This window comes from Ambystoma mexicanum, chromosome 4p (assembly GCF_040938575.1).
Source record: "Ambystoma mexicanum isolate Mex_15411 chromosome 4p, UKY_AmexF1_1, whole genome shotgun sequence".
Lineage (NCBI taxonomy): Eukaryota > Metazoa > Chordata > Amphibia > Caudata > Ambystomatidae > Ambystoma > Ambystoma mexicanum.
In genome coordinates, this window is record NC_090927.1 from 1207508524 (window position 1) to 1207528225 (window position 19702).

The 19702-nt window shown below is 43.4% G+C and overlaps 1 protein-coding gene across 2 annotated transcripts in view; it reads right to left on the bottom strand.

Annotated features, from left to right (window-relative positions):
* The window catches only part of MRPS5 (mitochondrial ribosomal protein S5), an 804837-nt gene that overhangs the window by 91301 nt on the left and 693834 nt on the right, over positions 1-19702 (bottom strand). For both annotated transcript variants that reach the window (XM_069606860.1, XM_069606861.1), the window contains exon 10: positions 10426-10562. In XM_069606860.1, coding sequence (XP_069462961.1) covers positions 10426-10562 — 137 coding nt within the window. The remainder of the gene's footprint in view (positions 1-10425; positions 10563-19702) is intronic.

The following is a 19702-nucleotide window of genomic DNA, read 5'->3' on the forward strand; positions in this document are numbered from 1 at the left end:
AGAACTTGGTGTCGAGTCTATCGTACAGAGAAATCTATTGAGAAAAATCAAGTTTTATTGAGGAAAATAGCCATGCATGACACTTGTGGGATATGGTGGATCTTGAACAACAAGGGAAACAAACAGTCCTTCCACCAGTCCTCAGGCGTGTCAGAAGAGCAATGGTTTGAGTATTTCTCAGACAAATATGCAGTCATTGGCAGTAAAGAACGGACGCCAAGGACGGAAAATGAGTCTATACCTCCTCCCCTAAAACCTTTTTTCGAACAGTCGGATATAGAGTTTATTATGAATAAACTCAATGAGTCCAGCGCATCTGGCCTGGATGGTGTGCCAAATGGTATCAATAAAAGCAATGCTCCCTTATGGGCAGATATTTTGTACCATCTATTTACTCACATTATGAATGATTATACCTGTCCATCCTCCTGGGCCTGTTCGATGCCGATTCCCATTTTTAAAAGGGGCGAGAGAGAGAGAATCCGTCATCCGACAGACCCAGATCTTTGATCGATAAAACATCAAAGATATTTGCGACATGACTTTTGGGTGAACTTACTCGGTGGTCCGAGGGGGCCAATATCTTAAGCCCACTTCAAACGGGCTTCGAGAGAGGAGGTAAAACACTAATCAGTGGGCTGACTAACAGCATGTCTGTCGGATTTTGCTAACATTAACATATCGCCAGACTCTGGCAAAAATTTTCTAAGTGGCGGATAGAGCCGGCTGTCACGACCCTCGCCCAGAACCCCCTCTGGCAAACCCATTGGCCAGGTGGAGTCAGGACTCGGGCCTCTAGAGCCTGGCATCCTCTTCCAAAACCCTCTTGGGGCCAGTCCTGGCGCCTATGGCGCCAGGCTCATACACCATGAACAACAATGTGCTTGGGAACTACTTTATTGTGTTGTCAGCCAACATGGAGGCATACACATAGCTTGGTTCCTCGGAACCAAGCTATGCGGTCTAGTGTTTTGGGTGTGGTAGCCTAGGGACTACTTTACCTGGACTATTTTGTTGGGGCTATTTAAACCACACCCGAGCAAGACAACACGCTTTGCGTTACTTTACAGCTTGCAACGTGACGCTCACCGTGTCCAGATATACCCCCGAACCTCGGAGAAGCAGAACCTGCATGGAGACAAAAGGAACATCATTAGCAGCAGCATCTTACCTGCAGTCTTCATCTTTAGTTACTTGCAGCTCCTGAGAACAGCTTTGCTTGGATCTGCACGCCTCCCCGACTGCACGACCTGAAAGAGGAAGATCGAGGCAACATTAAGAAAGCAGAAAAGACATTGCAAATTACAAACTGCTCAAAAGGCTTACCTGACTGGTCGCCTCTCGGCTGGCACCACTCTGGAAACTCCACACGTGCTGAAGAACACCGCGACCTGCAAGGAAAGAAGACAAAACAGGTTAGCAAAGGCAAGCCCTCGCAGCGCTGCGCATAGTGCTCTTAAAGCGCCATCATTTACCACTGGGGCTCAACCAAGCCAGTTCGCTGCACTGAAGCTCTGCATACCTAAGGGAGAAAAAGAGACATTATTAAACAAAAGAGGCATGCAGAATAGCAACAATACTAAATAACAGCAATAAGACCTACCTGAACGATACCAAACGGGCCGGCGTCAGTGGAGTAACTGGACCGCACACGCCCAGGAAAGACAACGCGCCCCTGCAAAGAAGGCAGGACGGAGAGAACGCCTAACTCTACCACAAGGTGAGGAGAGGGCCCCTGAGGGGCTGAAATCATACGGGGGGTGGAGGGAGGATACTTACCCCGGTCGGCCAGTCTTGAACACAGTCCTCCTGTATTTTCAGGCAGAACCTTCCCCGCAGACCACATCTGGGCAAAACTGAGAAGCATACCAGCGAGTAACCCGGCTGGGTGTCGTCCCTGTGGATACCAGGTGAGCGTAACACCGGCCTTCTGTTGTTGATCCAATTACTGTACTCTAATAGTTCAACTAAGGTGAGGCTGAATATGTTGGGGGAACTATCCGGTAAGATCCTTCTTAAGCAAGGTGTGAGCCAGGGCTGTGTGCTTGCACCCACACTATTTAATTTGTACCAGGCGGAATTTGTGGAAGAAGAGTATAGAATTGGGAGGGGAGGGGGTTCGTCCCCAGTTTGCCAAATCTGAAATTAAGTCACCTCGCCTATGCAGACAATCTCATATTGATGGATTATACACAAGCAGGATTACAGCGACAACTGTAGGAATTAGAAAAATACTTAAAAACAAACAACTTAGAGATAAACCCGAGTAAATAATGTATTACGATTGCTTCCACCCATAAGAGATTGCTTTCACGCGTAAGAAGCTAAAACACTTTACCGGGTCTCTTAACAATATTGCTATTAAAAGGGTCACCTCAATCTGCTACTTGGGATTCCTGATCTCAGTATTCAAGCATCGAAATCAGTTGATTGCACGTCTAGATGGGAACATTTGTTCCTGTATTTCATTGCTGTAAGGCATAACAAGTAAATTATGTGCCTTTTCAATAAGCTCCCTAATTGAGTTCTATAAAACTAAAGTGTCACCAATTGTTATATATGATTGCGAACAGCTAAACATAAGGGACAGCCATTTTTTCCACTTTCGCGAAGCAAAAATTCTTAAACTAGTTCTGGGCCTTTCACTTTCTACACCAGTCAGTGCCATCAGACTGGAATTGGGCCTGACCTCTTGGTGGGACCAATACACCAGGAGGCCTTTGTCCCTAATGGGAAATCTGGAATGTGCGGATAATTCGGCCCTAGGGTCTTTCCTTATGGCACTGTTATCAGCAAATTAAAATCTTTACTTTAAGAAATTTAAAAAATGAGTGAATCAGATGAGAGAAGATCTAGATTTGTTAAGGTCCGTCCAAATCAGAAGCAATAGTGAAGAGAAAGATAATTACTTGGGATGGTATAATGGAGCTACAAGATCTAAGTAGACTAAAGCAATATGAGGGTAAGCAGCAGTCCTTTCTGCCAATAAATGTGGCTAAGGGGTATCAGGTGAGATTTCCATCTATAAAACTCAGGCATTGGTACCTATGAATTCGATTACAATGCCTTCCTACCTTGGAATACTTGGGGCCAAAACTGGGAATACCTAAGGAACTGAGAGTCTGCAGAATGTGTGGAACGGGGGATGTTGAAAATGTTGTCCATCTTGTGCAGAGTTGTCAATGTTTCTTGTCTCTGCTAATTGAAAGTGTTGGCAGATTTGTAAATTCTACATCGCAGATCCTAGGTCAGGATCTGTGGTCTAGACCGACGACCCCACTAACGTCATTGATTATTGCATTGGCCAAAATGTTAATAATAATAATAATCTTTTCGGTACTAGCAAGGGTATCAGAACAAGGTATGAATGACTTGTTGCGTATAGAGGATTCTTTGCTTGGACAAAGGTGTAAGATCTGGTAAGAAACACCAAACTAAAGTGAGCAATTGAGGAGTTATTTGGTATAACGGACTGCGTTACTATCTCATACTGATGAATGAATATATATTTTTTGGTTAGGCAGAATCATTTTAATTGTAAATGTATTTATTTTCTTGTTTCCGGGAAAAGTTTCTTCTAGATTTTACTGTGCTAGGTGTTGTATCTTAAGTAATTTGTTTTGATAGACTGTTTCACTTTCTTGTTCCTTCTGTGTAAATATACTTTTGTACAGGAAAAGGCAAATAAAAAAATAAAACCATACAAATGCTTTTTAATAACTGTCAGCAATACCACATAGAACTGTATATGCATCTTAAGTTAAATTACCTGTTAAGATTTCTAGTACAAAGTGAGTCTTATTTATTTGTATAGATCTACCTGACTTTTTACCTTTAATAAAAGGATGTGACCTTGGGGATTTACTGTACCTAAGAACCACTCTGCATCACCTAGTGTCTCAGCCTTGGTTGCTCGCCCATAGCTACCATTAGAGAACCTTGGCTGGGGTGCTCTGTGCCTCTACCCACTATATAGTGGACAGAAGTACAGCTAGTACCCTCCAGTCTTTATACGCAGGCCCTCTCAACAGGGGTGGGAGCCCAACCCTCCAGGGTGCTGGAGTATATATGGGCGGACCACCTCCTAACCGGAACCAAAGGTGGCAGTTTGGCATAGCAACAACCCAGGGAGAGCCGGGGCCACAGCAAAAACACCTAATTAGCCAATGGTTTTCTAGCAATCTAAGAATAGGGTGCATATGATATGACATAACCCCTTTGCTAAAATCTAAAGCATCTCAGAAATACTTCTCTTCTGGGTATTCCTTTGCATGAAAAGACCAAAGGAGGAACATCAGAAAAATTGAGGCTAAATGGCGTGTATCTGAAAATGATGACCTCAAAGGGACCCTATATGAACTAAAGACAGAATTGTTTTCTATAAGGCAAAGTTAACCTTCCGACAAAATAAAGTATTTAATCTATGAATAACATTAAAGAACTTTACCCTAGGATCAAAGAAGGCATGAAGTTTGTTAGTACTCCTCTATTGTCTTTTTCTGTCACTGAGATATCGAAAATTTATTTATTTTTAAAGAAAAGATAAACTGATATTTTGTATTTCCTCATAACCATCTGTTTCTGTTACACTAAATTTGGAAATCCCTTTGATGCACCTCGAGACCGGACCGTTTTCTTCTATTATCGAATCTAGATTGCTTACAGTTGACACATTTTATGAAGGCGACCAGTCATGGGGATGACCCACTATCGGCTAACACTATTAAGGAGTTTACTGTATCTCTAGCCTTTCTTATGCCACGTGAGAATGAAAGGGCTGGACCACTTGGGGTAGAGGCGTAAAGTCTTCTTTACTGGAAGCATACTTGAGCAAGAAAGAGAAAAAAAATAAGGGGGACTAAAATAAAAAGAACAAAAGATAGGATCATATGGCCCACTTCACAGAGGATCTCCGGTAAGGGTGAATGTCTCGGCTTGCTGTCCTCCGAGATCAGGGGTGTTCTGTTATTCTCAACAGAACCAAAGCTAGAGCTCCAGCTCCTCTTCCTGGCTGTCCTCAAGAGAGGGAAAACACCAATTCTCCTCAATGGCCTTTACTAATAAACCTATTGCCAACCCTTACCTTTAAATACAAATAGTGTGAGTAACAGTGTTTACTAAAAAGAAAGCAGTGTTCACAATGTGTCAGGATGTTCAGACTGTTGACCTCCCTTCTCCACGTTTTCAAAATGGGGCAAGGTGGCACACTCGAGCTTAGCACAGTCTCTGGCTTCTCTAGCACAAGCACTACAGTTCAGAACACACACCAGGGCCTTCTGCGACAAAGTCTCTAATTCGAGAATACCATGGAGTGCAAAATAATATTTAAAGTTTGCTTCTCTATCAGGCTTACACAATTGAAATGGGATATCCTTTCCCAACCTTCTTTCTTCCAGATTCACTTTGCTTTACTGTCAGAGACTTTCGAAACTAAACTATATGGCTTTGCTTTAATCCCATACATGACCACTAACACTGCTGCATTCTAGTACTTTTATTTCTTAAGATCAATTCCTTTTACTTCACATTAAGTTCTGTTTCAAACAAGCCTTCTTGGGGTCCTATTCACTTTTCCTACCCTTGTGATTTCCCTGTTTTGGCTTTAAGTTTCATTTGCTTTTCAGTATTCACATCACATCCCTTCACTTCAGGTACTTCGCTTTCATTTTAGAGAGACTTCCAATATCGTGTTCATTCACACAGGGTCACTCTGTTACTTTGGCTCTTATTATCTTTCAGGTATCACTTTCTCAGGTAATTCACGGCTCACCATCAGCCGGGCTCAGATCCTCTTAACACAATGTTCAATAAGTCTCCCTCCTCCAAGCTCGGACCAATTTCACTCAACTCAAACTTGCTTTAACAAAAAGCTCTCAGCTGGATATCCCTCTGCCGGGCTCGGACCAGCTTCATTTATTTTGTCATCAACTTTCACCTTACTTTTAGGGTTCGGGCCACTTGCCCGCTTTATTTGGTGCCTTCCCTCACGTGCTCTCCTTCACACTTGCTCGCCCCAGTCTCGCTCACTCTCTTTTGATCACTCACAGGGCAGCGTTGCAAGGTCAGTGGATCTGTCCTTTGGCTTGGGGATGAGGTCAGGGTCTCAACACCTGCCCCTCTACATCCTTGGGGTCGGCACTGATCCCAAGGAACAAGCAATTGTCTTGACATCAACAGCAAGGTACCGGCTGCCTGAATCCAACGCATAGGAGGCACAGCTCCTGTGACGCGCTGCAGTCCTTCCTTTTCACTGGGCCAGTGTTGCCGCACGTGATCCTCCTCTGACAGCTCTCAGTCTCCTGGTTTCTCAGCTCCAGACAGTCTTCCCAGCTTGCTTTTGGGATTTGGGATTTGAAGAGGGATCCTCAGAGCGGGATACAGTGTCTCCCCTAGGGTATTCTCATGAGAATGACCCTAGACTTCCCTATCCGGGTGATCCTCCTCCACTGGTCCACCTCCAGGGTCTGGATCCAAAGGCGATGGATGTGCCCTGACCACCTGAATGGAGGATTCTCGGAGTCCAAGTGGGAGAACACTCCTGGGTTTCTCACAGCATCCAGTTCCATTCCCCATTTCTGACTTAACCACGACCCAGTTGGGAGGAAGCCTGATGATGGGGTAAAGTGAGGGAAACGGGTCCATTAGGGGAAGCCAGCTGTGGGGATATGGCTCGTTCTGTTGGGGTAGCGTTGTCAAGGAGCGATTGTATCGCTGCAGTGCAGAGTCCTGTTCTCCTAGCAAAACTCTTGGTGGGCTCGCTGCTAAACATGCCACTCAATTCAGAAGGAGGCGTTTCATCTTCTTTGGATTCTGGAGGAATGCCCTTGGCTCTCAAGGTGGTTGCTCCTCTTTCATGTACGCATAGGAGGGATAGTGCTTCCGACATCTGTTATTGCTCTGGCTATGTGTTCTGCTGCTGCATGGTTGTTCGGTGCTCCTCTGGTTTGGCCGATAGCCCACTCTTTAATTTCCTATTGGCTCAGTGGATTATTTAGCTTCATTTTTAAAATGGGTCAGATGCGTCCATTACTAAAAAAAAAAAGCCTGGGTTGGACTATGTGATTTTGCTAATTTGTGGCCCATCACTGTTTTTTGCCCTTAATAAGGAATAATTTGAATGTTGTAGCTCCTTATCCGTGTGCACAAATAGCTGCTAATTCTTTACATAGAGAATATCAATCTGGCTTGCTGTCAAGCTGCAACACCAAATCAGGTAGTGAATGATGCCTTGCATATACTAGATGGGGGTAGCATCTATGTACTTGTCATTCTCAATCTGCAAGTGTCTTTCAACATTGTTAAATATGAGGCACTCAACATCTCTGCAACGTGCAGGGGAGGTGGGCAATATCCAGGAGTGGTTGTCCTCATTTCTCATGTGCCATTTGCAGTCTGCATAGGCGGATCCTCTGGGTCAGACCTCATTCCAGTCTATTGCAGTATACGTTGTGGTTCGATATTGGCAGATGGGGTGGAGCAGGTCGGGCACTGCTAAACACAGTAACACAGATGACACAATTCTATGTAAAAGTAGAATCTGGGGCAGAAGTCCACTGTCCACTCATTTTTCCAAACAAAATCCCCCAAAAATTGAATTTATGTGGATTTCTTCACCTTCTGCATCCATGTCTTGGTGTAATATGGTTTAGGGCGGTTTTCTCTTCAGATGATACGTACATTGGCTCCTTTAGTCCAATCTTTAGGTGTTAACAGATTGATTTTTAAATTTCAGCATCCACACCTCTAAATTGTCTCACACCTATTTTCTTTTCTTTCTTAACTTGAAGACAAATTCAACCCCCCCCCCCACACCTCCCATTGGACTTTCAGTCAGTGGCTCAAGCATTAATCATTTAGAGTGCGATTGGCCTGAATGCTTTTATTCCATCAATTCCAGTAAGTAAACTATGTTTCACACACTGTTGCATATTTGGTGGCAGGTGTCTGTAAATTCAACATCATCCCGGTTTAATTTCAACTCTATTGGCTTCCTCCAGACTGCAGACTTTCAAGGTTCTTAACCCGGGCTCAGCCTCCACCCGGGAAGATAACTCAATAGTGCTGGTGATAGCCGCGTTACCAGATGTGATCTAAAATGGCAAGATATTACCATATTAAAATAATCGAAATACTCCAAACAGGCATTCTTGGTGGGCAGATCAGGAGTCTGGAATTACGTTTACTTTTTAAAAATTGTATTTATTTATACCGCGTCAGAGCCCGCAGGCATCAGGGCGCCCACACGAACACAGAAAACTTTTAAAAATACAAGCCACAAGACAATGGATTTGATAAAGATCACAAATAAGGGATCATAGACTAACTCAGTGGGAATTTATCTTAACAGGTGTGTCTTGAGTTTTTTTCCAGAAATACTGTAATACCTTCTCATCAAGATCAGTTTACTCCCCTCTGTTAGATTTTAAACACACATATGTTTGGGCTAGCTTTTCCCAAGCAGGTTTAGGAATAGACTCACTGAGTTTTTCTTACTTCAATATTTTTGTTTTACCGTTTCTCATTTACTATTTAAATTTGTCTCAATTTTCATTTTTATTATGTCTGGAAATAAAATTGTGAAACATAATTTTTGGGTTATATTTTACTGAACTGCACCCTGCTGCCTTTGCAATTAGTGTGCACTTTAGAAATAATTTAAATACTATAATAAATAAATGGTTCAAGATGGTTACATTTGTGTATTGCAAGGATTAAGAATTATCTTCACAAAAGGCAGATCCCCTTTTAATATAAGAGAGAGTGGAAAACATGAGAGCAACTTCAAAGGAGTAAAGCTTAAAGGGGGAGACCGCCCAAAAGATGAGATTACCCAAGAACACTGCGACACTGCGTGTGATCTGCCTGCTAAGAATACATGCTGCCCACTCAGTGGAGTTTAGGTTTGAAAGGAAGGATGTGGTGGATATGCTTTTCCTAGCAAGACTATCCAGGAGAGCTTAAAGCCGATATGTAGAAAAAAGCTACAATGCTCATTAAGATCAACTACTGTTCTAGTTACAAACATTACATTAAAAATAAAAAAATAATCCATGCCATCCAATACTTAAAAGTTAAATGAAACCTCTGCATGGATAATACTTCCATAGTTTACAGCTACCTCAAATAGTACTTGATGAAAACGCAAAATTTCTGGCAAAAGCAATGCAAACGTTCCACAAATCTCACCTAACGGAAGGCTAATTGCGCTTCCCATAATTTGAAGGATGGTATGACACAAAAATGGGTGTACAAAGTAGTCTTGTTTTCATCTAGATGACGGAGAGCGTGTGGTTACTCTATCTTTGACCATTTGTACATGCCAATTGCCAACAGTGTATTCTGCTGCTTTTGCGAGAGGCTTGGTTTCTCACAGTATGCTCAATGTTTTCTTTACTCTCCAAAATAAAATAGCAAATAGAAAAAGGTTCGCCGATCAGTGGAAGTATAAAAACTGGTTGCGGTCTTCCACTCTGAGTGCACAAACAAAAGCTATAGTTGGTGACTAATGTGTGGGTGTGCAGTACCCAAGGTAGCACCTCCGCCCAGTGCCAAAACTTGTACAATAGGAATATGTTTTTTGGAAGAATGGACCCCAATATTACCTGAATGTTATCAGTAACTATTGGGGTTACTTTAACCCCCAAAAATGTATTCCTGTGATCACAGTCGCTTCCAATGCCAAACTAGCCTGGACTACATCCAGAGCATGGACATCCAGCAATTCTTCCTACCTAGCCCATAAACTCTCGAATTTAGGAGGCCAATCCAATCCAAGAAGTTATGAATGTCAGAATAGAAATAAAGAAATGAAGGACATTTTAAGAAGCCAAACAGAAAACAGGGTGTTGCCTGGTATGGCTCATGTTAAACCATGCAGGACCTCTTCCCTGCTGCACTTTAGGAAGGAATGAAAGGCTTTCTTCTGGAAACATCACCTTGCTGTATGCTGACCATACCCCACGCTTCTCTCTCACTTTCTCCCGAATCCGAATACACTCTCACAGCCTTTCCCCATTGTTTGTACCTTCCTCCATCTCCTGTGCAGCGCTTAATTGAAAGGTAGTTTGAACGCTATAAATGAGTTACACTCCATGCAGTTCGAGACAACTATTATTTTGAGGAGATAACTGGGCGTTACACTTTTCTTCAATTCAGCACAGGGGGGTGATATAAAATATCCAAAAACGAATCAAACACACTCCAGTTTCCTTCGAACCTCTTGTAAATGGCGAGAGGGGTATACATACTGAAGGAGTGATGCAACGGTTGAATTGAAAGCTGCCTATGACCGTAGACGTTGTTAACTTCTTTCCATTCACAACACTGACATCTGTTACAACATAATATCATTTAGAATGAATGGCAAAAAGTGAGAGCACATGCTCTCTGAAATCCAAATCTACAGTTTCACAGTTAAATACATACCTGTTGAGATAATCCCATGAAAAGAGCCCTGGTAAGGTTAAGCAAGTTGATCGATCCGGAAACCTTTGCATACATGTCAGTAATCCCAATTAATTTGCTGATGGTAATAATGGCTCGATGGCAATGTAGACCATAGCCTGGAAAAAATAATGTTTATTAAACTGTGACGTCAACATCCAAGTCTAAAAAGAGAACACATCCGTAAAGGTTTGTAACATACTTATATTGATCATAAACGGCTGGAGCATATACTTTTACTTAGATTTTTGTGAGGAAAGTGTACCCAATTTGTTCCTAAAAATTCATCCCAACAGATTTCCTGGATACCCAGAAATCGCAGTGAGAATTTGGGAGCGTGCAGTAAAACGGGGACCATGTTGGTTGCATCCCATGTATGGCAACTATTGAAAATGCAGGGCAGAGAGAATCCCACATCACACAGGGAAAGTGGTATGGCCCCAGAGAGGACACAACAGATTCATACAGCGGCAAAGGGGGTCGGAAGAAAGTTATAAAAAGAGGAGGGTACAGGTGTGAATCAAGGCGGAAGCTGTGCTGGAGGATGTTACATCATCACTGCCTGCATGAGGAGATGTTGTTGGGTTTGTATTGGGAGAATTTGGAGGTGGAAGGTTTAAGAAACAAGCATTGACAATGCCAACAGTTTGGGCTTTTGTGTGCCTAATAGTTAGACACAAGCCAAAACTGTTGGCTTTGCCAAAGCTTGTTTAAGTTCAGTGAAGGACACACATACTGCTTATGGAGTGGCTGGAGGCAGACCTGGTTAAGACATCTTTATTAGACCAGTAGAGCGTTCACTGTTGCCAACGTATTTACTGCTCCAATTAAGTCATTAACTCTCAGAAGACTTCTTTGGGGGAAAAAAAAAACTGGTAGGCACTTCGAGTGGAGAGTTACATGGTCTTTTTTAAAGCAAGCTAAACAATGTCCCGTGAGGCAGTGTTTTGGGAGGGGATGGCAGGAACTGAGTGGGGGTGGTCATAGGGATAAGCATGGCTGTGGGCAGGCAATGGATGGTAAAATATCAAGACACCTGCAAGATGTGTGTCCCTCCTCATAAACATGTCTTATTGTGATTTAGCAAGAAACTCTTTTGTGCTAATAATTGAAGTTGGGCTCTGCTGTTTGAATTGGTCACACAAAGAAAAAACGTCTCTACATTGCAGGACATATATATCAGTCTGGACAGCTCCAAAATGTAAGTGAGACTGGCTGTTTCTGTATTCCGTCATCCATGCCGAATCTTTGCTCGTGCATGTGATAAGCTCTGCCGTGTTCCTGTGCTGCCTAACTTCAGGTGTTGTGGGAACATAGGTCAGTTGCATGAATCTTTTACTGCATTTTTACCAGCCCTACCATCTTGCTTCATGCTTTTTTTGTTTTGCTGCTTGCTTCGTGCTCCCCCCAACCCCCACTGTTTTTACCATTTATTATGTAGTTATGGATAGAGCATTAGACCGGGACATTTTTCAAAACGTGTCCTAGAATCACAAATGGCAATTTGTTGCTTGTCATTTCAAATGAGTATTACCTAAATGACATGTCTTAGTAAAAAAAGAAAATCTGCTGCAAATACTTTAGTGCACTTTAAAGCACTTTTGGTCTGTAACATTGGTCAAAACGGTAAGCTGCACAGTGCAGTAACTCATTACAGTGGATGACTTTGGACCGAAAAAATGGGCCAGCATTAGCATGTTGGGCAGCTGTGGGCACTGCATTGTTGCTGTGTCAGCCAGTCCAGGGCTGATGAGAGGCTTGCCCAGGATCACATATGTCCTCTAAGAGTGATTCTGTCTATGGATCCCAGGTCACCCTGAGGGGGTGGTCAATTCGAATTAGGCTATTGTGAAAGAAGGATCTCTCATTCCTAGGGAGAGGGGTCTGCCACCTGCCCTCTGCAGATGTTTTCTGGCTTCAACTTAACTGAATCCTTATTGCTGCAGAGACAGATGGGAGACAAAAACATCTGGAGAGCGAAAAGGTTCCCTATCCCTGCTCCAGCCATGCTTCAGTGAGGCTGGAAATGGGAACCCAGCCTTCATGGATGAAAGCCCCAACAGATTCAACATGGATCCGTATTAAGGACTCCTCTGACATTTCACACGGAGAAAGCATCTGCAAAGAGCCTCCATGTCCAGCAGAGGTGTTCTGTGTTCAGGGAAAATCTATCGGCGCTATTCAGCAGCCCATTAAATTGCTCCCAGGAGTGGCAGAGATGCGTTCTGTTTACAGTACACACGGCACAAGGCGAAAGCACTCCACTCTGAGATGCGGCGATTTCCAGCTTACACGCGATCAGAGGGAAGCACCAAGTGTGGCGGGTTCATGCCTTGCTATAAATACATCATCCCCTCCTTTGTTCGATAGCCCGCAATGTAAGCAGGAGTCAGAGAGGCGATAGCACGTTTATGCCTTTTCGACTGCTCTAGTGGGTGGTTTTTGCTCCCATTTTGTGCTCCACTGCTCTCCAAATAATAAAGCAAAGCATTTGGACGAGGGACGCCTTTGAGGAACAACCAGCGTCTTCATGTGCCATATTTGACTGACACGCTTATGCGCTCCTGTAGCTCTTGTGTTTTCAGCCAATGATTCCAGAGCATCAAGAAGTCATTAAAGCCAAACCAAGACTTGCCAGGCAAATACCTCAATTTCTTAATGTAATCAGTAAATTGTCTCTTTAATGATTTTGAAAATATTTTACAATTATTTTATCTATTTACAAAAAATTAGGTAGAAATGACAACAACATTTGACATCTGTTTGAAAAATTATAAATCTCTAACCTTACCTTAACTAATTTACTTTGGAAAAGGAATTTGTGTTATCGCCTGAAAATGTATCATTTTATTTGGAAGATGCATGTATCTTTCCCAATCAAAGATGGCAGGCTTGTTTCCAGAGAGCTTCCTTAGAGACAGTCACTCAAAATGGCTGCCTCCATGGAAGAGCTCTCACAAAATCAGTTCCGAGATGTGCAGGAATGGGTGGGATTAGCCATAGGTATTACATTGGCTGAGGGCATGGAATGGGAGGGATTACAACTGTGTGTATCCCTCCTCAAATGTCATTTCCATTAGGAAAGCATTACAGACCCTCATTCAAAGACCATATTTGAAGCTCTTATGTTAATGACAATAGTTTTGGCTTGAAAGGTAGAGCTTTCAGCGCCACCTAGTAGCCCAAACTAAAAAAGGATCTATGCCCTGCTTCAGTATTGAAATGGTGTGTAAAAAGCCTGCGCAAAACATTCACAAACTGTTTAATGCATCTGCATTATAGAAAATGACTCCCAACAGGTCCTCATTTCAGAAGTAAGTGCCAAGAGCTACATTTCCACTAAATACAAATGTGTGCAGCTGGGTCTGATGCCTGACACTCCAGCAATGATAGTGTAGTCAACAATCCTCCTCGTTCCTCCAAGAGTGCAGCCATTGAAGGAGTATCGTAAAACCAGGCTTGAGGAACTTTTAAGACGTGCATAGGAACAAAAAAGAGGGAGGGTTTTCACAAATATATACACTGTATTTGCAATCTATAGTAGGTAAATGAACAGCAGAAAGGCATAACAATCAACACAAGCAGGGAATGCAGTCTTCCTCAAAGTGAGCCTACATCTACCAAGCAGAAACCAAGTAGTCCTTTAGGGTCGATTCCCAGCTGACGCAGCAGGGTTTTAGAAGCATGGTTTAAAAGGAAAATGCACTTCCTCCTCTGGGCGCAGGCAGCCACAGAGAGCGAGAGTTAGAGAGAAAAAAGGAAAAAAATGTGGAATGAAGAAAGAGACTGAGTATGAGAGAGAGTTACAGAGGAAGAAAGAGGGTGAGAGCACAAGAGCAGGTTGAGAAAGTGTGTGTGAGAGAGAATTAATGTAGGAACACAGGTGAGAGAAAAAATGTTTTCCTCTACAGGGTCTTACCAGTGGACATTAATCAACAAAAGAAGCCAGACCAGGGGATACATTGAACTTAGGCTTTTATCAAACAACATGTACAAGTGATGGCCAAAATAAAAAAGTAGGGTCTAAACGAAACAACGTTTCAGGCTGGTAATTCGCCATGGTGGGTTAATGCTCTGGGATCACTTGAGAAAAGTGTTTCTTGGATAAGCTTGGGCCAAATTATTCATATGAATCTCGAATTTGTACTGTATTCAAGATCTGTCAACCTCCCCGAATTTGAATTTTTAAGAGGTTTTGGCAGGCAGATTTGCCTATCTATGTATAATTAAGCCTGCTGGAGCTCTTAAGCAGTCGCTCGGAATCTCTCAGGGGGGTGACTGATGTTTGTTGCCGTTTGTGAGCTGAAATGTAACTTTCTTTTCTAGGTAGGGGTTTTTTGGCCTTGTGCATTTTAAATATTTATAGGGAGAGAAGGAGGACATTTTAAAAGGAAAGTAAGCTGTGGGTGGCTATTAGGTTGTACGTGGTTTTTCCGCTTTTTGAAGGCAGCACATAAAAAGATCGACAAAAATAAATCAATTTTGTGCGGCCTTGAAAATGCCCAAAAGGTACATGGTGGAGGGTTTTCATTTTTATTCGGGGGAGGGGGTTCACCTCCAGAAACCACCTTCCCTCCTTGCTACCCTATTCCCCCCACCACATACACACACAACCAGTTTAATTTCCCCCACCCCTCCCCTTCTCAAACATTCCTTTTCTCACTATCTCACACACAAAGATACACGCACACACATACACACACCTGAAACTCCTGCAACTCTTCCCCTGGTCTTGCATGCCTGATAGCCCTTATGCACACTTGAGTGCGTCGCAGAGGCGGACAGTTCGATTTAGAAAGACCGCTCTGTCCGGCCACAGAGTGGTCTTTCTAAATCACATAATTTCACTGAATACCGGCTTTCGGTGTTTGAGAGCTACCGAGTTTTACTCTCATTTGTAGTAGTGCTTTTTGGACAAAACATCATTGCATGTTCTGCATTTAATATTATTGGAGTGAACTTGGGTAGGTGATTTTAGGCAGTGCTCAACAGAATATAATTTTATCTTTTATTTTTACAAACACCATCTAAAAGCAATTGCATTTCACAGAATGGTAAGCTAGCCTGTGGGATTTTTTTCAGATTTCACTTTCTCTGTACGCAACGCAACAATTTACTTGATTGAAAATGCACTCACACGCAAGCAGTTGAATTTAATGTGCTTGCCACAACTTTGGGGAAAAACATTTTTGGGAGTACTTTCAAAATGATTGGAGATGGTAATCACAGGTGGTGGGCACTAGTGGTAGACTGACTGGACATGGGGCCTCATTCCGAGATTGGAGGAAGTCATGTCGCTATTTGCGCCATGACTGTGTCCAATAACGGGTCCGGCACCGGTGTTGTTCAATGGGGACTTACCGGTGTAGTCCGACCTTGGCGGGACTGGTAAGTCCCCATTGAACAAACCATTCCCCATTCCCACTTGAGCCCCCATAGGGCTCAATGGGAATGGGGAGGGCGTTAATAATGGGTTTGCGAATGGCTAGCCTGTTATTAGCCCCCTGGTCCCTTAGCGGGACCCATAAGGGACGTGTGGTCAGGCCACACGTTCCTTACGGTTCCCTCCAAGGACCTCTGAATAGGGCGGTAGGGGATTACCGGTACCAGTCTCCTTACCGGTTCCCGGTATACCTTACCGCCCTACTCGTAATGACCCCCATGGTTTTATTTTTCAGAGATTTCACTTTTGTCTGCCAGACACTGCAATAATTTACTTTGCATACATGTACTGGGCCGATTCATTGAACACTCACTCACACACATGCAGTTGAAACAATGTCATTCACAGCAACTTTGGGAGAACAGAAAACAGTGGAAATGTTGTAAACATTGTGGAGGTGATGGTCACAGGTGGTGGGCATTAGTGGGTGGCCGACTGGCTCTGTGTCTGAGCTGTAGGAAGAATTTGCACTGGGACAGCTTTTATGAACGGGTGCACTCGCACACAAAACAAGTAGGTGAATTGCTTTGGTGGAACACTGAATAATTTATGGGTGTCAGAAAAATTGATGGAGATGGTGTCAGTGATCATAGGTGATGGGCATTAGTGGCAGATTGGTTGTGTAAGCGCTAGAAGAGCACACTGAGCAGTAGTCCAGGGGAGGAATTTGCACCGGTCCAGCTTGTTTGAATGGGGACACTCTTGTACAAAACAAGTAATTGAATTTTTTGGGGGGGATCAGAAACACTGTTGGCAGTGATCATACAGCACTACCCCCTTTTGAAAAAAGGGCTGCCAATGTATGTGGTCTTTTAGGCAAAAAGCAACACCAATTAAGAAGTCCTCAGATCCAAAGGCCAAATGTGGAAGGGGAGGGGACGGCACCCTGGAAGGTTGCATGGTTTCACAGCAGAAACAGTAGCTGCTGGAGATGCATGTATCTAAGGTAGTAGAAAAGTATGTCAGTCAATGTCTGTAAATTGAATATTAACCACTGCTGCAACAAGTACTGCAAGCATTCAAACTTTGATTGTGGGAATAGCTACTAGCCCTTCAATGGCATCGCTGACTTTGCTCTTTCTTACTTCAGTGCAGTCAGCCGAAACCACAACTTCTATAAGATCAGAATCTAGCTGGGGATGCATCCCGTGCATCAACAAACCAGCGTAGACATCCAAGTTCTGCAGGGATGTCAGCTTAAGAGACTGCCAAGGAATATGTGGCAGAAAAAGCTGATGTTGTTTTGGCGGAGGGGATGCGTTGGGGGGGTTGGATATGCAGGTCTCAGGAGTAGGTCAGGGCAGCAGAGGCATGCCCCATTTACCATGTTAGAGGAGCAGGACGTTTCTCAAACCCACTGCATCTCCCACCCCATCCACTCATCTAGCTTTGATTTTGGGGATGGCTGTGGGTGGTGATGAGAGTAAAGAGGATGACCAGGACGTCAACTACACCCCTCCCTTTCATAATGGAACACTGGGAGATTTTTATTTTTACTGCTACCAGCACCGAGATGGAGGACAACACCAGCAGTGGCACAGAGCGAGGTTTGTACGACCAATCTGCCTAAAAGGGAACTACTACCACCACAACACCTGGTACATGTTCAGGAGCCCGAAATTGCACCACAAAGCACTTGTTCTGTGTACACCCACTTTGGACACCTTTGAGATCCTGAGGTAGCAGTGGTGTATGTCAATCAACAACAGTACCTACTAGACCATCACAGCTACCAGAACCACCTGTGTGCCTTGAGGATGGTCATGTTTCCTCTTTCTCTGCTCAATCTACGGCGAGTCAACAGTGCATATCTACGGTGTGAAATTTCTTTGTATAGGGTCAAGACAAGAGCAGCATTTTGCCACCAGCACTCTGTGCAGGAAAGTTGTATCCTGTGGCAAGGGCAAGGAAGGGACAAATCTGGGCATGTCATCATTGCTGGAACAAAGCAACGACATGCAGAAGACTGGGAGCAACATATTACACAGCAGACCCTCAGCAGCCAACACACACTCAGTATGAAGAACCCAGAACTGGAATGTGTCAGTCTTACAGCAAAGCATTGTGTATGCCAGTTCAATTAGCAGCATCCAAACACAAGGTAGTGGTGATGTATCAATGTGTATGCACCACCCCACCCTCAGAAAGCCATTTGAGCACAGTCAGAAAGACCATTGTAACCATTCATGAGTACAGCTGCTCAATGCTGCTAAATTGGCGTAATCATGGTAGGAGATCTTCCATACGCCTTTGTTGTTGTTGCCCAGCTCGACTTACTTTTTAGGCAAAGCTGTACATGTGTTGAATAATACAGTAGTTATTGCGTATGAATGGCTTTAGACAGGTCAGAAGGTAGGAAAGTCCACTTGACTGGAAATGGGAGTAAAAGCAGGCCACACCCTGATTGCATGGCTGTAATAGCTACTTTGTGAATCCACAATAAGGACTGTCACAATAGTTAGGTCTGTTAACATTGAAATGCAGGCATTTTATCCCCCAAACCCTGATGTTGTATGATGGGAACCAGACAATATTAACTGGCTATCTGAACTTTAAAGACTCATTTAGTCCTGAATCCAAATTAAACATATGTTCCGTGCAGATAGGTGACAAATGTATATGAGGTTTCATTTCAATGTCTTCCCATTATTGATTTCACCAGCGCTAATTCCCACTTTTATATTCTTGACGTTTGCTTTAATGGCAACTTGGTGAAATAAAGCTTATTGACAGATTGTTTGAATAGCACATTGGGTCACCTTCCCCTCTACTAGCGAACAAGGAAAGTAATCCGCTCAGTTGCATGTTGCCCAGCAACAGTCCACTTTGCATGTGCAAGGTTTAGAGGATACCAGCTACACATGAGGACTCATCTGAGATAAAGGGGAGCAGGTGGTGGAAAGTGGCTAACTCCTTGGAAGCTAACAGTGGCCTTTCTGGCAGTACGCAATGGTTAAAATGTCACTGATGCTTGGGAACACAATATGTGCGTCATGCTTTCCAAGTGCTTTTGGATCTATGCTCATTGGTTTTTATCTTTCATTTGGTTTGTTTAAAGTTGCCTACTAATCTATATCAGGACATGTGAATGCCAGACTTGTGAAGTTTCTGCATAGAGGAATCCAAGATCAGAATTATAGAATACACTTCCAGGAGCTGGTTTGTTGCTCTACTACAGAGAAGTGTATTAGCTTTACCAGACCACCTGTCAACTGCGTTTCTGGTGGACCCGAGGAAGGTCCAGAATTTTGTTAGTAGTGAGGACCGAAACAGATCAATAGGATTGGGGTATTGTGCCAACAAATCAGGGTGGATGCTCTGAATAATGGTGATTGGATGTAATTGTCCACATTTATAGGCGGGCTTGAGGGTGTGCTATTGCATTCCCACGTGGTCTTTGGTTTTTAATTTTACTTTTGGTATGTTTGTTCCATCACTATGTGTTTAATAATCACATGTTTTACTGTTTTAAATTACCAATGCACTTTGGTCACTTTATTTCCCCCCTAGTTTGTGTTCCCTTCCTTAAACTTTATCACTAGGGGGGAGGGCAGTGACCCACAGTGTGAACCCGCTTGCCCTGCCCCAAAGGGGGTGTTAAACATAGCAGGCCTACCTCCCTAGTCCAAAAAGGGGTGGCTCCCTCTTGGGACGAAGGGATGAATTCCCTGGCTTCATCACAATACCCAATGACCAGTAAAACATCTGTCTTTATGTAGCACCTGTGTCAGGAGCAGGGGCAACCCATGTATAGTGCACAATGATCAAATATACACTCATGTAAGACCCACTTCCATATTCTCCATTCTTCAATGT